The 24845-nt window shown below is 39.7% G+C and overlaps 1 protein-coding gene across 3 annotated transcripts in view; it reads left to right on the plus strand.

Annotated features, from left to right (window-relative positions):
- The first annotated feature begins 372 nt into the window (after positions 1–372).
- Positions 373–24845, plus strand: part of LOC144741467 (nuclear receptor ROR-alpha A-like) — a 32974-nt gene continuing 8501 nt past the window's right edge. The window contains exons 1-10 of one of the 3 annotated variants that reach the window (XM_078623993.1): positions 373–534; positions 17213–17298; positions 19201–19342; positions 19529–19663; positions 20248–20727; positions 21157–21278; positions 21647–21779; positions 22195–22302; positions 23536–23646; positions 24576–24688. In XM_078623993.1, coding sequence (XP_078480119.1) covers positions 528–534; positions 17213–17298; positions 19201–19342; positions 19529–19663; positions 20248–20727; positions 21157–21278; positions 21647–21779; positions 22195–22302; positions 23536–23646; positions 24576–24688 — 1437 coding nt within the window. In that variant the 5' untranslated portion in view covers positions 373–527. The remainder of the gene's footprint in view (positions 535–17212; positions 17299–19200; positions 19343–19528; positions 19664–20247; positions 20728–21156; positions 21279–21646; positions 21780–22194; positions 22303–23535; positions 23647–24575; positions 24689–24845) is intronic. The other 2 variants (XM_078624001.1, XM_078624008.1) reach the window with 2 other exon arrangements.

The following is a 24845-nucleotide window of genomic DNA, read 5'->3' on the forward strand; positions in this document are numbered from 1 at the left end:
GGGCCAGTGGGGGGGTGGGGCCAGTGGGGGGGTGGGGCCAGTGGGGGGGGGGCAGTGGGGGGGTGGAAATAGCGGGAACTTCACGCGGCCGCGCGCGCGTGACGAGTGAGGCTGGGGCAGGGGTTTGAGGGGGGGGGGTTGAGGGGGGGGGGGTTTGAGGGGGGGGGGTTGAGGGGGGGGGTGTTGAGGGGGGGTTGAGGGGGGGGGAGACAGCGCGCGAGACCGCGGGCGCGACTCGGGAGGAGCGGTGGGAGGGGGCGGAGCAGGGGGGGGGGGTGCACGCGCGCGCGCGCGCTTTCCCCCACCCCAGCTACAACCCCCCCACTTCCCAATCCACCCCCCTTCCCCCCCCCCACATTTGGCCCCGCCCCTCAGCGGCCCCCACGTGTCCCCGGCTCGCGTCGATCGTCTTTATGCGCCGCTGCTGCTGCCGCTGCCGTCGTCTCTGCCACCGCCGTCGTCTTTATTTTTTAATATTTATCATAAATGGTGCGGACGCGAGGCGGACGAGAGGGCACGACTGAGCCATGAGGGGTGAGTTGTTGTTAATATACCTCGTGTGCATCATGCGTTTGTGTGTGTGTGTGCATCCGTCAGAAAATACGACGTGCGCCTGCGAGTAGAGTGTTAGTGGTGGTGGTAGTAGCGGTGGTTTTTTTTGCGTTAAAATAAAAATGTGAAATAACGCTACGTGGTGGCGGCCCTGCTCCTGCTGCTGGTGTGTGTGTGTACAGTAATGGTGGCTCGGTAGTGGATTGTTGGGGCCGTGAACGGTGCTCGCAATCCTCCTCCTCCTCTCCTCCTGCTCCTCCTCTCCTCCTGCTCCTCCTGCTTTGCTGTGTTTTGTTTCGGTGGCGCAATCGTCTCTAGTCATGCGGCAGCGATAGCGGGAGGATTATTTTTAGTTTGCATGCTGCCGTCGCTGCTTAGTGTGGCGTGTGCTTAGCGCGCGTGTGTGTGTGTGTTTTCAAGGGCTATTTTTCAACGTTGACATTGTTTGTCGCCTGTGTGTGTTGTGGCCGGTTCGCTCTTTCGGCCTTGCTGATATCATCAGCCTCCTCCACCCGTGCACGGCACGCGTGCAAGTGGACGACGGAGATGGCCATCGTCGTGTTTGCAATTGCATTTTGAGAGTGGCAGAGAGTGGGACTTGCGAACTAGAGAGACACATACGCAGGTGAATGGCATCCTTCAAACTGTGGACAAAAGTGAGTGGTGAGGGCTCGGACTGGAACACGTCGAAAAAAAATAGGATGATGATGACGACGATGGCTTTACGGTCGAGGGTAATACCGGAGTGTGAGCCAAGGGATGGAACGTGTTCAAGAGCACGACCGCCAAGGGAGCGGGTGGATCAGGTGCTACGTGGACTATAAACATCGCACGGGATCTTGAAAGGTGTGCGTTGTGGGGGACGGGGGGACCCTTCATCCAGCAGTGGATTGTGACCGGCTCCATCCCTCCTCCATCCCCATTCCACAACGCAAATTTTCCGAGGGTTTGTGGAGATGTTTAATAATACAACTAATTATCACCATTCTCGCAATTTGGCAAGAATAAACTTACCATCTTTAACCCAACAGTGACTCATTGGGTTGTTGCATTCGCTCATTTTCTTTTGCATTTGGGTATTTGCTCGGGGTGTTGAGTCGGTGGCACTTTTAGCGTTGGCAATCGACGATCAGAAAGAAACCTGGAGAAAACCCCCGCGTCTGGGACAGGAGGAAAGTACCCAACTCTGCAAAACAATTGTCACTGTCGTGCTGGTTGCACTGCTCCCTTGAGGGTGTGATGTTGTAGCAGTGTGTGTCAAAAGGAGGACTTTCGTAAAGGAAGATTGTGGCAATGCCAATACTTTACTAACACCGTTTGAGACGAGGCTCAAAAGAAAGCTGTCTCTGGTGTGGACCAATCAGTTTCAAGGACAATGCATTTATTATCAGTGTGTTTTTGTTTGTATTTTTACCACAAGTATTGTGGTTAATGCAGACAGACAAGAAAAAAAAGAACAAACTTATCAAACTTAGAAATGTAATGCAACTCAGAGAGTCGGCCAACACAACAGTTAACACTTTATCCGGTTGATCAACGTCCTTCTAAAGATTGCTAAATTTTGCATCAATCTTCTCGGTTGATGTCATGTTTGAGGTGTGTGGAGATCCTCCCCGTAGAGGCGGTTTAATCTTGATTTGAAGCTTTCGTGACTGCAGGAATTCATACTCTTCGCTTCTTTCGGTAAAGTCACGTAGATAGAAACACAATTGCCACACAACTGCACGAAAGCGTCCTCTGGTTTAACACCGTTTGAGATGAGGCTCAAAAGAAAGCTGTCTCTGGCGTGGACCAATCAGTTTCAAAGACAATGCATAGATCATCAGAGTATGTTTTTTGTTTGCATTTTGACCACAAGTATTGTGGTTAATGCAGACATGATTCCTTGTAAAAGGTTTCAGTTTGGTGTTTTAACACTTGTTTTGTTGCCAGAAAAAAGGGGAAAAACCTATTATCATATTTTGGTACTGGCAAAGGAGGTTCCATGATGCATTACATTAATTGTTTCTCGTTTGTTTTTTGTTCCCTGTTGCATCCATTTGAGGTGTTGCATCAATCTCTTCATTACGCATTAGGGTACAATTCTGCGTGCGTGTTTTGGTGGCTTGTGCACTGTCATGCTGCTGGCCGTTCACTCTGCCAAACTCGTATTTTTGTTATTTTTAGTTTCGTCTTTGCTGTTTATATTTACTCGGTGCCTCTTGCAGTGTCTTGCCATGCTTTTAATAGTATTTGGACGGTATACAAAATAATTGATTGCATCCCTATGTTCTTACTGGTATTCAGGGTGAATACAAATCTTGCGCCAATGATTATCTTTATAAACATACAGTGTCTGAAAACTCCACGGTCTGTCCTCGTGGGCACAGCAGCCAATTCTCATCAGTTGGTGAAAATCACATGGTTCGATGCAGCCAAGAGCTTGCCTGATATGACCACCACTGTTGTTTTTACCAACAAAATTGTTCGCACTACCAGATTGTGCGAATTATACTAACTCCAGAAGGAAATTGCGGCGAGTCTGACCGTTGTTGGGATTTGAGCTCGTGCTCTGAATTGGGAGCCTGGTGCTCTTCTCATTGAGCCACTGTCTGTTCTGTAATGATTGGAAGGGTGTTATTTATGATAGTGTGACACGTTAAAAAGGGGCATATAACAACACCTCGGATATATATATGTACTGTGCTATCACACCATAGCAACTGTTAACACTGAGGCCAGCCACGTCCTTGGTTGTCTTGTCTCAATATGGTTGCAAGTTTATTGAGAAACCTTTTCCAGGTCTCCTTAAAAACTCAATCTAATTCAACCGTAGGCTTTGATTGATTTGAATGTATGGTTTGATTGATTTCCATGCCATTGTTCCCATTAATTGCACTGTAAACAAAACATGTGCTGCAAGGCTGTTGGTTTGCTTATCCATGTGTTGCATACTTTGTTTCTGTATTTGGACATATGCATCATAACAAGTCAATATATTTGGAAATGTTATAACTTATAAGAGGTTTCCCATGAGCGTTGTACCACCATAATTTATTTCGAGTTAATACATACGCTTAAGGGGTACATTGCCATTATATGACGATTACTTTCAAATGTTCACCTTCACATAATTTGTGCATTAATGGTGAGAATCATAAGCGTTATTTGTACTGTAGGGATGTCGAAATTGCATTCCCGACTTGATAGTAAGCCTCACACACTTCTGCACGAATTGCACACATGTACCATTTCTGCAGTGGTTTTGTTTTACCTTTCCATTCATTTGGTGTCTGATTTATTGCAGTTGATATGAACTGTGTGGCATCCTATGTATACTTAGTATGCCTGTTTGCAGACAGAATTGTCCCGTAAAATACCATCACACTTCCATTTTCCCATCCTTTTCGAAGCTAAGAAAGTAAACATTGTTGAGTGTTTAATAAAGTAATAAGTTAGAAATTATAAGGAAGTTATGACGAGTGACTGGTGTGTGTGTGCGCGCGCGTGTATGCGACCTGATACTCTACTGACCCAGATGTGTCAGTGATGGGGGGTGGGTGCGGAAAAGGGCTCATGTGTCAAATCATGTGCTCACCACGCTGCATGTGCTGCATTGCCATTGTGGTGACCACTATACTGTACAATATTTATCATGTTGAATCCAGCAATCGGATATTATTTGACAAGGTGAGGGCTCGTTTGAGAGAAGGCATGGTTTTTTCCAAGGTAGACTTGGAAAGAGCACAATGTGAAAATAACGTGCACAAGCAAAATGAGACAGAGTACGAAGATAAAACAAAATGGGTTAAATCAATAAATAATGAAATAGTCCAATACTGTTATAATACATGTATTGTTTAAACTAGAACACTGGCTCCAGTTTTGAGCAGGCCTCCATGTTTGTTCGGGCTGCTGAAGTTGAGAGCTCGGGATGTGGTGGGAGCAGAATGAGGCCCAATAGAAGGACATTTTTTAAAAGGTTTGTATTTTTGATTCATCATGAGGGTTGGATTCCAGCCTCCCAAGCCAAAATTTACAGCTATTCCAGTTGGCTTGTACTCATGGCAAGGGCATTTCCCAGGTGTACACGGCTAGAAATGAGTACCTGGTGCTGCATTCGCTGGAGCTAAAGGAAATCAAAATCCAGCCAGGCATCGTGCTCTTGATTTGGCCCTACATTCCTTGAGGACTTAAATATGGTTTCTTTATCATTTTTTATTTTTTATATATGGTATTACAGAGTGGTTTTGTGTGTGCTAACTCCATATCATTGCACTGTCCGTGTCTCTTCGGAGTCCATAGTTCAAATGCAGCCCAGACAGCAACTATGAGGTCATTCTATGCTGGTGGGTATGCTTTAGACTGCTCGTGCCCGATGGTGTTTGCTTTTGATTAAGGTTTGCCATTTACAGCCACCACCTCGCCGCCATTAAAAATGTGTTGACATATAAATCACAGTGCTTGTTTGTAGATCTGACAACACGTTATGGGCACACGTTACTTTCACATTCATAAACTCTAAAAATATATTACCTGCACAGGATAATTAAACAATTGCAAGACATTTTGTTGCCAGCAACTGACAAGAAAAGCTAAAACAACCACATTGCTTGGTAAACTGTGTCTTTGATGCTATTGAATGTAACAATGTGTGTGCGTATGTCCCTTTACTTACATGGGTCATATAGTACAGTAACATCCATCCATCAGAAGTATTGGAAATGTTACATTTCCAGCCATCATTGTTTGGTATTTCGGTTAAGATAATGATTGTTTTGTGGTCATCTGAAGCACATGAAGTTAAACAGATGGAAATATAATACGAAGTAGAATTGGAAGCCTTCATTTCAAAGTTGAACATCCATAAAAGTTTTTTTTTACATTGTTCTGCGAATATTATTTTTGTTATAATATTGAAAGTTAGGATTTGAACAAACATACTGGAATGCAATTATCGTGTAATACCAAAATATGATTTAAGGCCACTTTACAGAAAAAGGCACTTTGGTGATTCCTTGCAATAATCACTGGGTGGCTGCAGAGGTAAGTTTTTTCGACTCTGCACACCAACTCGGTGTGATGTGCAAACACATATTCATATTAACCAGCAGTTTATTTCCACTATGTCATCATCACATACTTATAAACAGATTAAGGTTCTGGGTCTGTAAATATGTAATTTCCTATTTAATCTGTGTGTTGGCATTATAATTTGAATGCATTACTTATTTTGGTCCCAAAAACATGTTATGATTTTAATGCTCAAATGTAACTATTGTTGCAATATTAATAATCGCCTGATAATTGATGGCAAACTAACAAGTATGCATATTGAGCGAACATGATTTTGACAGAGGAGCATTTACAATTTTTTTAACTATCACAATGGGGAGCTCTTACATGAATATTCCACATCTTTTAATGAACCGACTATAAAGAAATATTTGTGCAGAGCATGTGGTTACAGCTGTGGAAGAACAGGGAAGTTGTACGAGTACTGTATTTTAATCTTATGTCTTGTACAGCTGTAACCACAATTTTGGAGATTCGTAAGTGCTGTGGACTTAAGCTCCAGGGATGGAAACAGTCACTCTGTTCCAGCACTTGTTAATTGGCAATGATTGGAGATTTCCAGAATCGGAAATCCATTTACAATAATTTTTAGTAATTGGTACTGTCAAACCTTTAAATGTACACATACGTTGTCAAATATGAGTTTAATTAACTATGATGTAACAACTGAATTAAGGGCTAACGCTTTTGTTGGAATCCTTTTTTTTTAAACAAGTACATATTTATTGTATTGTAGTACTTAAAAACCACCATGCTTCTATTGATATCGTTATCCCGGGGTTATTTTGTCCAATGAATATGACCAAAAGTCAAATAATTACGACATTAAAATTATTTAAATGTACTCGTTTATATTGCAAGTAAATGAAAGTCATTTTGAAACGAAATCGACGTATAGATCACATGAACCCTTTCCCAATGCTTTTTGCAACATTGCTTCCCTTTGGTGAAAGATTATACAGTATGTAGATTTAATGAAAGATTGAAAAGGTTTATCCTTTCATTCTAATCCCCAGCCAATGGACAAAGTAGTGCTTTGGGCAGTGATGTGAGCTTATTTTGATGTATACAGTACGCAGTGTGTACAGTGCTGTATGATTAAGCTTTACCTTATGAAAGTATTCATGTTTGTTACCATCTTCTTGGTTCTTTCGGTAAAGTCACGTAGAAGGGAAGTAATAAAATAATAAAAATAAAACATAATAAAATGAAATAATTCTCACGACGTTTCGGCTACAACGCAAGCAGCCGTCTTCAGGTGAAGGATTATTTTATTATTTTATTACTTCCCTTCTACGTGACTTTACCGAAAGAACCAAGAAGATGAATCCCTGCAGTCACGAAAGCTTTAAATCGAAATGTTACCATCTTGTTATGTACTGTATTTTCATAATCCCAATGCAGATGACATACAGTAATTGTCTTTTTGCATACTCTTTAGTTATTTCGGTAAAGTCACGTAGGTAGAAAAATTAAATTAAAAAAATGTTTTAATTGAATTTACCGAAAGAACCAAAGTATGAATTCCTGCAGTCACGAAAGCTTCAAATCAAGATTGTCTTTTTGCACTTTTATGTCATTCTATTGTCATTGTATACTCTGCAGCTTTTGCTCTTATGGCTCTTAATCATGATGACAGATATTCTTTGAAGTTTAACAATACGTCTTTGTTTAGTTTCTAACGTTGACAGTGAGTTTAATTCAACTGGTTTGTTTTGTTTGGAAATTTCTGAAAGGAAAGAGATTATTAATTGTTGTCCATTTCAAGCTTGAAAAGTTTAGGTTTGCCATACCATGAGCACAGTATGCAAATAACTCGGCCAACATAAAATTATCATTAGTTCGCATTCATGGTGTTCATTTACATGTTATGATGCTGCCTGTGAAATCCTTTCCTTTGGGATTTATTTACATGAAATTGATATTAAATCTGTAAACTTGTAAAGGGATATGTTGTATATTGTACAAATAAAAAAATATTTATGGCAGCAGTTGAGGTCATTTCAACAAAACCTTGGACCTTCTGTTTCTTATTGACTGTCAGATGAACTGTGCAGTTCATGTAATGATAATCCAGGAATAATTGGCAAAATTCCAAGACACCCCCAGCACATAATCTGAGATTAGTGAGTAACAAATATTGCAGGGCTGTGGTAGAAAGTTCCACACTCCATTATCAGTGGACTTTTCTAACCTAGTTTTTTGTGATCATGCTAAAGTGTGAGCCGTGCAGTAGATAGGTTACAAAGATTTGTTTAAGATGAACCCATCTCACAGAAGGATGAGACAGAGGCTTAAATATAATGGTAGTGCAATTGTTTAACAAATTTTGTTCCTATATAAAAAATTTTTTATCACTTTAATGTATTGCTGATATAACTGATCTCTCTTTGATCAGTGGTATCATGTCAATTATACAAGTGGTGTTGGGGATGTGTAGATAGTTCCGTGTGCTTTTTATATTGTTACTTTTATAGTTCTGTGATTGAAAAACAATCAATACAAATGGCCAATAAAAAATCTCATGTTTGAGCTTATAACAACTGCACTTGTAATATTACATTGTTCAGTAAATGTTATATCTTGTTTGGATCGCACACTCACACACTATATGCTCATTTGTATACTTATCAAACCTGTGCATTTCTTGTTTTGCAACAACTGTGCAAAGCAAAACATATAGATGTTGGGTCTCTTGTCCAGTGTATCTCTGATGACATCTGCTGGCCACGGTTTAAAAAGTCTTGCACAAGCTATACGTATAGAATTGTTCCTTGACCACTTTTGGCTTTCAATTTGATTTCCCAACAGGATTCATTATAAAAAAAATATTTTTCTAAAATGCAAACGGCATATGGTCTCAAACAGTATTTTCTGCCTTTTGGTTAAATTCAGAAGGATGCCAGACTAGGCTTTGCTGTACCCACTAGATTTCAGCAAGTGGCAACATGTGTATCAAAGTTTGGACAGACATTTAAGCTGTTGTAATGGACTTAATTATAGTCTGGGCATCAAGTTAATTGCTTGTTTTTACCCTTCCTCAGAACCCGACTGTTTTATAAGGAACATTTTAATTCTCTCGCAGCTATTGCGTAAGACCGTTCTTTGATAAAAGTAAAAGGGTACATTTTAGTACTGGTACGAAATTCTAAAATGTGGCATTAATCATTTTGGTGCTGACCTCCATAATTCACGAACGGGAACACTAACCTGGCGATGCCTAATATCTTCGCAGATATAGTAAGGAAAATAAAGTAACGTAAAATAGTCAACATTAAATGAGTAGAATGTATTGGAATTGGCTTGAATAATGATGGTCATTTTACCTGCATATAGAAACGCTGTTGATGGTACATAAATGTTAATTGTTTTGTGTATTAATAACAACATTGCTGGACTGTGGGAGATGGTGACGACTTGGCAAGGCCTTCAGTCAGCAGTGGACTAATCATGTTTGATGATGATGTATTCAGAAGTTCTGTCACACTGCATTCAGTGAGAGAGTGAAGAAGGAGTGGGATAGAATCTGTGTGCGTGGTTGTGGTCCTTTAACCCACGTATCCTCCTTCCACCTGTCCCCACGTTCCAGTACAGAACCTTTTAGACACTTTCTAAATTCAACATATTTTGGTTCACTTAGTCAACAGTTATCCTTGGATTACACTGATATATTTGGATGTAAATCAATTGTTTATTGTCACTGCACACAAGTGTGTTTTAAAAAGGATATCATTGGTTAACATTAAACTGACACTTATCGAGTTAAAAGTGTTAAAGTAGGTGCATGCATATCGCAGTTTGCTTGTAGTTGTATAGCTTTAATGGTCGTTTGTAAGACAACATTTCAGCATCTATGATTCAGGAATTCTGAAATCTAAAAGTGTTTTTTCTATGAGCCTCATGTAATTACTTACAAGAAATTGAATAATATTTTGCACATTATTTTGCGGTAGATATACAGTACCCCCAACTGAATCCCTCAGTGTGTGCAAACACATTTTGGCTGTACAGTATTCCTTTATTTACAAATGCACGGTACATGTGAACGCCTGTGTATAACATGTATTGCACTCGAAACGGCTTCTTTGCGAATCGATATTTCTAGAAGCTTTATTTTGTCTGACGTTCATTAATTGAACAAAATCTGAAAATCTCACAAATGCAGGAAAAGTGGAATGGATCAGGGAGCAAACACAAATCAGTGGCTTCATACTCGCTTAAATGTGCTTGGGCAGTACGCAATACATATTAATGAAGGGTAGCATCAGATGATGACCTGTGTACAAGATTTCTAACGACTGCCAATTGATGGGTCAAGTTGAAAGGAGGTTGATTAAGTAAGGAGATCAGAACACTTGCCGATATAAGTTGTGGCAACAGCACCAACATGTATGGTGTTGTGTGAAGTCTTCAGCAGTTGCTTGATATTGGCAGCTGTTGATGCTGAATTTACTTGGCGTAGAATGTCTATGTTGTGTTGTCATCCACGGTTTTTTCTACCCTTCATACATGCACCAGTAGCCTAACAAAAAGTGTCATTATTTTAATGTAATCAGATGTTTATTTCTGTTTGACACAATAGTCTGTCATACATTGGAGCTGCAGAACTGAAGCACTGAGCCTTAACAAATTGGCTGCATATCCAAATTATCGAGGCGCTGCTTACATACAATTTTGACTGTTCATCTTTGAGAGCAAATACAGTTTAAATAATGTTTTGACAACGCGTGTTAAATGAATCTTGAATTCACCACACATTGTGAGTTGTTTAGCTCTTGGGAGGAAGTCTGATGAAGACAAGGTAGGGACACCAATGTATTATCTAAAGGGATCAGTAACATTAGGAGGCAACCTCGCAGAGCTTTTGTTCACAGTCTCATCAACGCTCCAATGCATTATTGAGTGAGCTGTGACTCGGTTGTGTTGCACGGCATCAACTCGTCACACACCTGTCAGAAATGTTGTGGCTAGTGTTACTCTAGGGGTTTCGAAGTATTGATTGATTTTCTTTTTTTACATTTTTGCATGACGTTTGAAGGAGTAAGTAAATGGTGGGATTTTTGTATTACGCATTTTTTTTTACAATTTTTTATTTTACCAGGTAAGGTCCACTGAGCTATATAGCTCTTTTCAGAAGTGGATTATCTTGTTGAAATGTATAGCAGCCAAATATTCTAAACGCATAATTCTAAATGTAGAGGGGAAAACGGGAAGGCCGGGAGAAAAATCCACGCGACCACGGGGAGAACATTCAAGCTCCAAATATACAGGCGTCAGGGATGGGATCGAACCCACGACCTCCTTTATACCAGGCGAGGTAGTTGACATCTCGTAGCCACCGTGGCAATGGAAACACGCCAGAGGAGGGAGGTTCGTCGTGGAGATGGAGCGATAACATTGGATTGTTTGCTGGAGCTAGATGGATTGTTGCAGAATGAGGCTGAGAAATCGTGATGTCTTGACTCTTGGGACATTCATCTAACAGTGGATTGATCATTGCTGATGAAGATGATGATGAATGTTGCAATATTGGATCACATTGTCTCTACATAAACGTTTATGTAAGTGGTTCGTTTAAGTTTTTTAGATGCACCATGAAATCTCTTATGGTGTGGGAAATTCATATCTCCATTGCTGATGATTCAAAGTCCTTATCTGACCACATGGCCTTTAACTATATATCTTTATAGCTCAGTACAGTATATATGATTTGACATCCAATATAATTCCATACGTAGTAAAATGTGAAGTTTTTCACCAGCCGTTCTTGTTAAAGATGGTGCGTAAATATGTTCACCGCAGCAAGCATTAAGTATTCTAAGACATAATTTTAGGGAATGGTTGTGCTATACTGTTATTACGGATATGGTCCACAAGAACAATAAATGTTACTTACTTTTTAAACTTTAGTGTTGTACTATATACATATTGGTACATCTTAAGAGTGGGTTGAATTCATTTTCCCCTGTCTAGACAGTGCTGTCTGCAACGACTTGTATAGTGCTCTAATCACACTCGTTTCACGACTTGATTACATTGTATTTTTACTCTTCTTATGGCCGCTTTGTATATCTAGTGTCTGCTTGGTTTATGTTTGTAAAACCCTGAAGTCTACATTTAGCTAGAAAAAAATGCTCAAGGGCAAATCTTGTTGGCAGCTGCCTGATATATGGTTGTATGAATTTGGTTTGATTCTCAGCGAGTTCAGCAATGGGTCACGCAGATTTATGAATGTTTGTCTTGCAATGGCAGCTATTTTTCCATGCATTATGTCATTTTGCACATGTGATATGTTATTCTTTTGCGCATAAGACCAAAGTCCTGCCGGATGAAATCTATGTAAACGTAAAGAGGAGGCATTTGGAGTATATTGTGATTTTGTAATAACTTATGGCACTTAAGGTATACAAAATGTGCACAATTAGTGTGTTTACTGCTTGTATATATACCAGTAACTTTACATAACATGGGTAACAAAATCCCTTCATTTTAATGTTTAACTCTAGACAGTTGCTGACGGAAGTTTTTTTTATGTCTATATTCTCATATTTTCGTTGATCATGACATTAGTTGATCGGCCACCTTTCTTGATGAAAGCAGGTCGATGCATTGTCCGGTTATCATGCTATCTCTATAGTTATTCAATATGCCAAACAAACTCATTGTGTAGATTTGTGTAGTGGCTGCACTGGAATGTTGCGTTCGAGCCAATAATGCATTCCGTAAAAAAATATCTTATTGTTTATGCATGGCAATAAAGAAGAGTGAATCTGTCAGCTGGGCAAAGTCTGATACTCTATTGCGGTTTATATAAAATATATATCCTTCAGGCAAAATTGACAAGACAATTATAATGCTGAAATAGCTTGTCTCTTCAGCACGAAGTATCGTGACAAAATAGCTTCCGACACGTTCATGTTTCCCGTGCAATTGATACCCACAAAATTGTTTGTGGCTTTTTATGTAATGCTTAATTGAAACACGGAGCTTTGTGGCTCCGGGCACGTTACTGCGTCTCCAAATTTAAAGGCCACAATGAGTTGTGACAGGAACCTATGGTGATTAATTGTGCACAGAAGTTAAGGCAAAAATAAGTGGCCCAACTATAGAGTTACATTTCTTGAGGGTAGGTTTTTTAATGTGCATCCGTTTTGTCTGTCTGATATCTGTTAGGAAAGTCATCATCTGTTTGTATATTCATGCAAGTGTGAACCTCTCCTGCTACTGCAGTGTTTTATCTCATACACACGCTTTAATATCGTTCATGACACCACGTTTAATTGAATTTCTACTCCAGTTTATTTAAGTAAAGTTATTTTTTTTATCGATGCGTAGATCCGTTTCATGATAACAACTAAACGCAACGGTTTTGCCAAATTTCTCACCTGCTATACCAGAGGTAAAATCCATTAATGCTATGTGTTTCATCACGCATTGTTCATGTTAATAATGCCACCTTTTTAGATTTAATTAAAAAAATCAAATTGGATAATTCGCAGTTCTTTTAATAGTCTCATGGCCCATTAGTTACAGAAATGTTATGTCAATTTTGGTATTTCATTTTACAGCTCTTTGGCAATTCACTGCTGGATGAAGGCCTCCCAAGGCCATGTTTGTCATACAGGTTATTTGACCATACTTCACCATGATGGTCAGCTTGTTGGTGAAGATAAATTGTAACTAGTAGTTCAATGGCAGGCACTTAGACCTAAAGACATCGATTTACTGAACTGTGTGAAGATCACAATATGGTTTTATTTTTCCGATAAACATCTAGACTTCTAGTTTAAATAGATTAATTTAAGGTTTGTATTGGTACGTTTGTAACAAGGAGTGACTATTTCAAGTACACAACGCTGCTTGTTTGAGTGGTGGAAATTAAAGAAACAATTCATGAACATCAACCTTTATGCAAGTTAAATAATGTAGCCATGCATTTTATATCATTTCTTAAATACTCTATATAGTCTGTCCCTGCTATGCAAGGAATTAGTAGGGTGTTGTTTAGTCATGTCATATTGAAACATGTGTTCTACCCCCATGTGCTTCATTGGCCTTTGGATACAGTCCAATTCATATTGCTCTTGGTTAGTATCTGTCGTGCATCTGAAATTAGATATTTATATCATGCTCTCTTGACCACAACTCTGCTTTTGTCCCCTCTCTCGCTTGGGTCTGCTTGGTTAGTACATTTAATTCTGGTTCTATTTTCATCGAACAGTACAAAGTAACAACATTTATATTGGCATTGTTACATGTGTATTATGAACTAAAAAAAATAATAATCGTGGGATTGAGTGGATTTGTTTAACGATGGCAAAAATGCACTAATTTTGCTCCTAAGATTCTTCAGGATGATTAATTGCAAGTGATTGTTGAAAGATGCACCTCCACCTATTCCGAATGATGGCATGTTCACAAGTTTAATGCTTGCCCAAGTGGCACGTAGGCCAAGGGTGATGTCATATTGCTTGTTTGTGGAGTGTCCATGCCAGGGTTTTGCCTCTAAGTTATATCACCATCTTGTCATGTTCTATCATCCTGGTGCTTTGGTTTTAAAGGATGCCTGGGGCAAATTCCACAGAGTAGAGTGCTATCAAATGAGTGCCATTTGACTAAGCCTGAAGGTAGGACAAAATACATGATACGTGCATGATGTTATATTTAAGTCTGTTTTCATATTTCAAACATTGACAAAGATACATGATTTTAAGTTGTCATAACCCCATCGTATGTCTACAGCAGTCAATACGATTACTACAAGTTACATATTTCACATAACCATCGTGTATTTTACAAACCGCATTGCTTGGTCATATGACAAACATCAGTGCATCGCACACGGTATTTCACGTGTTATTTGCCTTTTGGGTGTGGAGCAGTAGCGCATCGGTTAACACGTAATACTCTGACTCTGGTCAACTTATTTCGATTTCTGGCCACGGTTAGCATCAGTGGGGAGTGATATCTGAATCGGTTCTGGGCCTCTGTCATCAGCCTGCACTGATGAAGCATGCCTAAAGTATAGTGAAACAATCCCCACAGCATGGGGATGCCTTCATCCAGCAGTGGATTGACGGAAAGGCTGTAAGATATGACGTGTATGCCTTACGCGGTAAATTAAGATGAAACGTATTGAGCATAATATACTTTATTTAACCAATATGGTCTGTTATTCATTGCTAAGGTTTCATCAATATTATCATCAAACATGATAAATCCACTGCTGGATGAATGCCTTGGAAGTTGTGCACCTGCAACATACGCTGATGTATTGCTTCTGCTCCACAGTGGACATCTTCTTGATAGTGTTCCTTTTGGTTAGAACCTCCCATTATTCTCCACCACCACCCGTCATCGCTTGTAGTGAACGAAGTGATGAAAAGTCCTGTAACTTGTGTATGTTCTCGAATCTACGTCTTCCTCTTTGTCTGTAATTACACTGATAATGTATACTTGGAATAAAAACAGAGCAGCATTTGGCTTCAAAGGCACCCTGTTGCATTGTGAAAGTACAGCTGAAAAATTAAGTCACATGGGGAAATAAATAAATGTTGAGATAAATGTATAAAGTCAGACCTGACATGGGCAAGCCTCTATAATTGTGTGCATGAGCGATGAACGTCTTTCGCACCATCGTATGTAGCCAACCGTGTTAATCGGACATAGAGTATATAACTTAAGAATGTATCTCGTTAAAAGTTCTGAAAGTCCAAAACATTTGTGTGGGTGTAAGTAATTAGGCTGTATCATTAATGGTGAACGCAATCAACGAAATAAGGTGGCTTTAATTTTAAAATTCGAATTATTGGTTTTTCTGATGCACATTGTTTTAAGGTCTTAATGTTTAAACGAAATCTATAGGATTGCAAACATCCTGTTAACTCGAACAAAGGAAGAGACAATACTCGTGTATATTCCTGCTGCCTTTGGCACAAAGTCAACCACACCCTTCAGAGATGATAAGTGGCTTCGGATTAAGATTAACTGTACCCTGGCGTACCAAAATTACGTGAGTGCATTTGAATCTGGATATATTACATTGTATCACGTTGTTAATAAATGTCACGGCGCTTCGTTGAACTTGATGTTGACGATGGCTTTTAAATAGCAGCAGTTAAACACATTTTAAAGGGAGTAAAACATGCCCTCTTGCAACATTCCTGTATTATAATTTTACCAATATTATATTGGGGTATTAGCATAAGGTTTACGTCACGAAGTTCGTATGTTTCGCATACATTTTTACACCGGTGTGCATGTTCATCTGTGTGTTATTAATGTGCTTAAGGGAAATGGTGAAACTTGACATTACTATATAAATAAAACAACGTACTCAGCTTAAGTAGATATAAAAGCTAAAAAAATACATTAGTATCATTTTTCGATTCAAAGCTTTCGTGACTGCACGAAAGCTTTATCATTTCACGGAGTTTAGCCTTCAGATTGTTAATTTTAGGGAAACGTGAGGCAAGATCGAGGATGTCCCAGTTGTTTTAAGAGAAGGCTCACTTACCCAACTGGCTTGTCCAGTTCAGTTTATAAATGACATCGTTTAGCAGCAGGCATATACTTAGAGCTATGTAGGTCAAATACACCTGGGCGGTGGCCCTCTTTCTAAATATTTTAATTATTATTTTTACATGTAATTCCACATGAAGGACCACCTATGTGGGAGCAGAAACTAAACTAAAATTATGGCAAGCTGAAAAAAATTACATTTTGTGCTGTGCAAATGCAGGTTTATGCCATGTAAGCTTGCAGTCAGGTATAGGACATACTACCCGCTGGTGTTTGGGACGTCCTGACCAGAGTTACGGCAGAATTGGTACTTATTTAATTACCCCGCGGACGCGATATGGCACCCACTGTGCCTGTTCGCAATGTCACATCGATCAGAGACGTTTACTTTACATTTTGAGCTTTTTGCTTTTAAGCCTGTGGAAGTCCTGATTCTTTTTTTTTTTACAGAATTTTGCCATGTTGTGATGCTTCTAGTCAGCGGATTCGTTTTCGACGTCGAGTATAATTGAAAATGTTAAGTCGGCATTGGTGATACACGGGTTTGCTGTAATACCGCCATCTAGTGGTGCATGTAAATTATACCGCAGAAGAGGCGCTTGATGACTGAATATTCCGTTACGTAAAATATGAAAGATGTATTTTAGTGTTGTGCTCTCAAGTCAGGTTTCACGTGACTGATTATACAGCCTGACATGAAGAATAGGTGAATGCCTACATAATTTTTTTCAAGAGTGAATTAGTTGGGATCATGAGCTTAGACTTTGAACAAATTACCGAGAATGCACCCAATTACATTTTAATGTCAGAAGGTAAGCAATGTCGAGCCTGCATAGTGTGTGGATCGGTAACCGCTATGCCCAACCACTTTTATTGTTTGTGGAGCTCTGTGGTGTAGCAGAGGACAGTGTAGTAAAATCTATAGTGTAGTAAAGTCTTCACCAACCAGCACTGACAAGAGTTACGCAGTTCAATCAGATAACCCCCATGGGTGGCATTGCGTGTGTGGGCCCTCATCCAACAATGGACTGACAAAAAGGCTGTACTTGTACGTCATGTGAATACGCGGGCCTCTGTGTTTCAGCACAAATTGAGGTGATCCCGTGCAAGATCTGTGGCGACAAGTCATCAGGGATTCATTATGGAGTCATCACGTGTGAGGGCTGCAAGGTATGACCTCCGCCTTCTCCTGTCCACTCTTGTTTTCCCTAAAGCAAAACCCATTTTGAACGCATAGTAGGGTAAACAGTAGTATGAGACCCCTCATTCTTGCAAATTGCTCAGACTATGAGTCAAGGTTTGCATATCATTTGATGTTTGTTTATAGTACACCTAATAAATTATTTTAGTTTTCCTTTTGCGATTTAAAAAAATATATAAAATGTGTTAGTTGTGAAAAAAAGTTATTAACGTAAAATTCATGACTAAAATTGTTTGACCTACCTGGAACATATTCACTTGTGCACATTTTTTTTAAAAAGTGAAAATAGAGGGATTTGTCTTTTAGAACATTTCCCATTATAATGTGTTTGAACCACCATTTATGTTAGGAGTACCACTGGCCTTAGTTATCAGTATTTAAGGTATGCACATTAATATGTTAAGTCGATTATTTAAAATAAAACAATCGTTGTGGTTATCCAATGTCAAAATTATTGCTTCTCATGTACAACTTCATCAGTAGAGCTCACCTTGAAGGATATGCACTCTGTTCCAGAGGAGTGAATTAATCTGCATTAACACATGTCGATACACCCAATAGTTTGCCCAGACCAATTGTGTTTGGGATATACATCTTCAAATTGTGTTGCATTAAGTGCTGTTTTCTGTCACCTTACTGGTATGTTTTATAAATATGGCACTCAAGTGAGTACACCTATAAATTACAAATAACATCAATGGGTTGCTTTGCCAGTGGTGTGAGAGCACAACACAAATCGCCTTGTTCACATTGAACACTGCTGTGTAACATAAACATACATGACTGGCTAAGGTTTTGGGCAGTGGCCCTTCACATGAATGTTGTGAGGTTAAAATTCCACTCTGTTACAAACGTGTGGATGAATAAAATTACCCACTATTCAGTGTTTCTTTATACGTGGTACTTTGCTATAAAAGAAAATAAAAAATATTCCTAAAAGGCATAATTGTTTATTTATACCGGCACGCGTGCTTACTCGCTGAGAAATAATACACATTGACAGCTTGACGTAGCAGAATGAGATTTTTACCCATTAATCTTTTTTGTTTGCACATTTATTATTTTTTTCATCTAATCCTTTTTATTTTAACCTGTTTTGTTTCCAAAAATATATTTTCTAAATGAAAGAGAAATGTAATCACAGGATTAATGCTTCATTCCCTGCATGAAGAGAAAAGCTGACTGTTAAGTTATTAATTAGACCAGCAGGATGGCTTCCTGGGAGAGACGACGACGTGTGTTTTCAAACACCGATGAACGGATTGGAGGCCGGGTGTTGCATGCATTCATCCTGCACGGTTCAGTGGAAAAGGATGCTAATTAGAACCCACAAAAGGGACATCGCGTCACTTTGATGTATTACTCCTACTTTTATATGTGATAATAGAATTCAGATCAAAAGTTAGAAAATGCTGCCTATTTTGAACAGTTCACACATTTTTGTAGTAAATTAGATATATTCCGAGTCGGCATATGAAGATAAAATAGTATTGTACATATGGAGCTGCAAATTGCATTACTGTTCTGAAATTTGACAACTTGCCTGGTACTGTTACCATGGGCTTTTCAGTTTGAATTTTCATCACAGTTATTTTTGATAATTCATGTTTAAAATAATATTGACATTCTCTAACAGTAAAATGTATTTCTTCTAATACAGAGGCACATCACATGCCGCCTGAAAGTGATGCCAATTAAAGTAAAAAAAAACCACATTTCTGAGTGCCTTGACCACCTCACTGGTCAATGTGAGTTGATGGGAATACATGTATCTTGTCTCTTGCTGATTATCGCATGAGTATGTTACGAATTCACCTTTCTTATACCGTATTCTCTCCCACTCTTTCCTCCCATTGCACCGTGCTCAAAAGGGATTTTTCCGGCGGAGTCAGCAAAACAATGCATCATATTCCTGCCCGCGGCAGCGCAATTGCTTGATCGACCGCACGAACCGGAACCGCTGCCAACACTGTCGCCTGCAGAAATGCTTGGCCCTCGGCATGTCGCGAGATGGTAAAGACACATTCATCGCCACCTCACTGAGTCATCCTTCCTCCTGTTACCGAAATAATTTTTGCTTTTTGCCATTTCGAAAGTCGTCGTATCGCACATTCATTAAACCACTTAATAGTTCTGCTTTTAATAACACATCAAGGTTTGCGTTGTGAATTTTTTGTTTTATTTTTCATGCATGTGCAGCGGTAAAGTTTGGCCGGATGTCAAAGAAGCAGCGGGACAGCCTGTACGCGGAGGTGCAGAAGCACCAGCGGCTGCAGCAACACCAGCAGCACCAACAACACGGGGAAGCCGAGCCCCTCACGCCATACTCTAATGGTGCGTTTGCACGTAGGTTGCAAAGATGTCATCGAGTACCCCTTTTAAAAATAGCACAATGCGCCACTCTGCATTAACGTGAATGTTTTACTTCTTGAATCTTTAAAAATTTTATTATCAACGTTAATGTTGTGTTGTCAACCGTTAAATTAATAATATTGTTAAATAAAATGCTCGACATCGGGACATAAGGTTTTTGTCTACCCTGGAAACTACCTTCCATCTGTTAGCAATGTGTATCCCCTATATGCTGCTTAGAAGGTCACAGTGTGGAGTTGTATTTGGTTTGGTATGAATCAATGTTTATTGCTTTTCTTCTGCCAGAACCTTTTGTGACGGTACAGCCACTCCTGAATTACATGTTCATTCATTTCATCTACTTTGTAACATGGAGCATTCAGACTACGATCGATGTAGTTTTGGTAGCCACAGTATATATTTATTAAACCACACTTTATAAGATAAGACAATGGGAGGCATACTCTCTAGTGATAACAAATCCACAGTTTGGCAAACATGCGTCATAACAAAGTCAACGTCAACACGGCAAGCCTTAAGTGTGATCTTGTTGGTTTGCTTGTTAGGCAATGGCTTGGGCAGCGGAAGTGGCATCTCTCACGACCCGGACCATGAGCTGAGCGACCTCAACGACGTGTTTGGGCCAGAGCTGGCAGAGATGGCCTCTCAGGCGGGGAGCGCGGGTGACATGATGATGAGCTGCTATTTCCCATCAGCCTCCGGTGACACAAGCACTCCGCCCAGCTCCAACTCGTCCGCCTCCTCTGTGGGCTCCGTGTCGCGGTCCGGTTCGGCGTCAGGCCAGCCATCTCCGGACCAGTCCGGTTTGGACATAGATGGTAACCGGCCCCGGAGTTTGGTGATCAAGCAGGAGCCTGGCTCAGGCGTGGCCACAGCACCGTGCGTGGTGTCTGCCACCGCCAACAACGGTGCTGTTGGCATGACATATGACCTTAATGGTGACCTTACGTGCGACCTGGAATTCTTGGCCAGTGCTTTTTGCAATGGCCACTACGGCAGTGGGAAAACACCAACCAGTGAAATTGGTATGTTACAATTGTATCTGATAACATTTGTTAAAGATAATCAGATAAATTAACTTAATGTGTTATTTTGGTCTCAAAAGTTGGAACTGTCATTGCGGCCCTGTAATATTGTTGTTTTCGTAAATACTGGTTAAATTCTTAACTCCAAGTCTGCCATTTGCACGAGATTCTACTTTTAAATTGTTCAATGAGGGTCAGCTGTCTGCTAAAATGTTAATTTAACAGGCGCAGTTATAGCTGCATCACGATGATACCAACACCTTTTTCACCAAACCTTTCCATTAACTTCGCCATGAAATACATTTTCTCTCGTGGTAAATTTTGCCTTTGTGTCCACTTGGGACTATTAACATTGGTTGGGTTATTTTATTCATCTGGTGGTTATCGTGCACATATTTAAACATGTTTCTGTGCTGTCGGGCCTTGCAGAACACCTTGCCCAGAACATTGTACGGTCACACAATGAGACGTGTCAGTACTCAACAGCGGAGTTGCAGAGGCTGGCATGGCAAACATACTCCTATGAGGAAGTCAAGGTTTGCCAGAGTCAGGTGAGAAACGGTGTTTTGCAGAAGTTGCAATTAGTCTGGAGGACAATGAGGCTTATTGGCCCTTTAACTGAATTTTTATGCTACACTATTGTTTGTAAAATTCTGAATGTAAACCGAATTGGACATGGTTTATCTATTGTGGAAGTTATGTTTGTATGCTGCAATGTTTTTTCCCCATCTATGAAATTAATGCCAGAATGCATGTTTAAGGCAAATGCATGTATTTTGGTTGGGAATATGAGTATGACAGTTATGTTTGCCTTCTACTTGTTATTATGTGGTTGGACATTTAATAATTTTAAAGGTGTAATGTTTGCATAAAAAATGTTTGAAATGTATTGACATTGTCATTTTGTTTGTACGTACAGCCTCTGGAGGTGATGTGGCAGCAGTGTGCCATTCAGGTCACCAACGCCATCCAGTATGTGGTGGAGTTTGCAAAGCGCATTGATGGCTTCATGGACCTCTGCCAGAATGACCAGATCATCCTGCTCAAAGCTGGTACGAAGCTATATATATATCAAACACTGCAGTGCAAACAAGGGTTTGTTTAGACAGTGTCGGTAAATAGTGAATTCCTACAAAAAGGATCTTCATACACCACAAGCAATGCTCTTGCTATATATGATATTTGTGCATAGCTTTGAGAAGTCGATCCCAAAATAGGAAAGCACTTTATTTCTATATTGATATTTAGTTTATAATAGTTTGTAATGATATTTTACATGGATGCAGTAACTGCATGGATAAAAAAACTCACAAATATTTTCATTGTGGAAAGTAAAACATTTTTTGCCGTGCTTTATATATATAAAAAAAAAAATTGCCCATGCTTTTTTTTCCCCCAAATAAAATCGCATGCCTTGTTATTGCACTGTCCGTGATGAAATTGATTTTATTGTGTTGTGTATTGCAGGGTGCTTGGAGGTGGTGTTGATAAGGATGTGCCGAGTGTTTAATCCACACAATAACACAGTGCTCTTTGATGGAAAATATGGTGGCATTCAGCTTTTTAAATCGTTATGTAAGTGCAATTTACTCCTATGGATATCCCTGTAATATGTGTCCAGGTCAAGTGATCTTTGTGCAGAGTAGTGTAGAAATATAATGCACCTGATGTTTTTTGTATAATAAATTATACAATTAATGTGCAGTATATATTATGTATTATAATCATAATAAGACAGGGTACTTGGTGAGTGCATTGGTAGTGGTGCACTAGTACAATTAACAAACAAAAAAACTCAACACATTTGTGAATAACACTGCCTAACATAGAAATAGGTGAATAAGAAAAGTATGCAATCGGTGACATTTCAGTCCGTGGCCCTTCTTCACAGTGCTGTGAATTAGGGCCATTGATGTGCTGTCACTCCCCGAAAAGTTAGCTCTTACATACAATTTATTTTTAAGGCATTATTGTTTTCGAATGTGTTGTGTTTTTATAAAGTGCATATAAGCGTACGTTGTTATTCCTACACTTGTTTACCAAGTAAAGCCTCGTCGAGTCTCCAAGACTTTAGCACGAGGGTCCTGCCAACTTTTGGCATTAGCGGGTGATGTTGCTAAACGCGATCACAATTGAGTAATTTACAAGTATATTTTGGCATTGTCATATCTTCTCAACATATCAGGTATATTGTGCAGGATTTTTTTAAGCAATGGGAGTGAACCGGAGAACCCAGGGAAAACCCATGCAGAAACAGGGGGAGAACATCCGAACAGTATGCTGAAAAGCACCCGGGTCGGAAATAGAACACAGGCCATCTTGGTTGTGAGGCACAAATGTCACAACTGTGCCACCCTAAATAATTATCATAACGTACAACTGTTTGTCAAGCCACTGCTGAGTAAAGGCCTCACCCACGCTGTGTCTGTTATGAAGGTTGTTTTGACCATACTTCACTTTGCTGGTCAGTGTGGATTGGGGAAGGGGTGGGGTAGCCCGGACCGGTTTTACCTATTACTTGCTACAGATAGCATACGTGGCTGAGAAGTGCACTTAGGTTACCAGTTAATAGTGTCATATACTAACCAGGCCTTTAAATCATGTGCTTTCAATTGTTAGTCACTGTATAATGCCCTAAAGGAAAAAGTGCCACAGGCACCTCACAAAGGATCAAGGCACATGCAGTGGTTCGCTAGGCCAAGGGCTTATGTTGCTATTCGCAGAGGAGGTTTATTTTTGACTTGCATTGATCTTCCACCGTGAGATTTCAAAGTGATACGCGCGTATGTGGCTGCGTGTTACATGCAGGCTGCGATGACCTGATTACTGCCATGTTCGACTTGGCCAAGAGCCTCTGCGCGATGCAACTCAAGGAGGAGGACATTGCTCTCTTCTCGGCCTCTGTGCTCGTCTCGTCCGGTGAGGAGTCATCTTAACCTCCCTCCGTCTTCTTTTGTGGCTCTGCACGCTTTGTGTTTTTGAACACCTTTTTACATTTCAGTGCATTATTGCATGTTAACTATGTGCTCACAAAAGAAGGCAAGGAATTTTGGGAACCTTTTCAGCATACCATTTCAGTTAAATGTGTTTATTTATTTGGGGATTATTTGAATAGTTTTGAATCCATAATAAAAATAAATCAAGTTTAAGTGTTCTTTTGTGTAAAATTATACATTAATACTGTAGGTTTTGTCTTCATATTTTGGTTTGCTTACATGTACCACAGAGATGGCCATGATACAGTGTACTAATGGGTTTCAGTATTTGCAATTTTGTCAATTTTTATCTATTTTAATTTTCCCAGGGTTTAAAGGTTGTTTTGTCTTAGTTTTTCCCTAGTCTGTTATGTAAAAAAATATTGCCGCATAACACATGAACATTAACTGTAAAATTAAGTTTGATTCCATGGAGGTTTATTTTCGAGTTTTAAACCTTTCTTGAAATGTCATCTGCCTAATGTAATGTTGTGGTGCAAAACACTCAATGATACTTATGTTACACACCTTTACATAAATTGTCACTTGGGCTTAAAGATGAAGGGGTTAATCCTTTTCATTAGCAAGTACATAAGGTGACGGAGGGAGTAATAAATAGATACCGTAATTGAAAGCAAGCACTGTCCAATGCCAAATGCTTAAAACAGCCATCATCAACACTGTTTTGTAGCTGAAAATATACGTGATAAGCTCAGGTTTGAGCAATGCCCTTGTGCTTTTGAGAAGGGCCGTTGCTTGAAATATATATTTTCGGCTTTTGCAATGCCAGTGACAGCAGCACTATAGCGTTTTTAAGCCTGTGCTTATACGCCACTGATAACAGTTCCTGACATTTTATTTCCTGTCCATCAGACCGGCAATGGCTGCAGGATTCAATAAAGGTGGAGAAGCTGGCAGAAAAAATTAACCTTGCCTTCCGGCATGTGGTTTGCAAGCATCGTATGAATGACAACATGCTCAACAAGGTTGGTCTACATTCCAATATATGTTACTGGTTTATAGAGCATGTGTTCAAATCCTGTGGGCAATGTGATCCAGTATTTTTTTTTATTTCAAGATTAAGCAATTAAAATTTAAATCGACGCAGTTAAACTTGCGCAGTTAATACACAGGAAGGATTCC

This window comes from Lampetra planeri, chromosome 3, assembly GCF_965212315.1.
Source record: "Lampetra planeri chromosome 3, kcLamPlan1.2.h2, whole genome shotgun sequence".
Classification (NCBI taxonomy): Eukaryota; Metazoa; Chordata; class Hyperoartia; order Petromyzontiformes; family Petromyzontidae; genus Lampetra; species Lampetra planeri.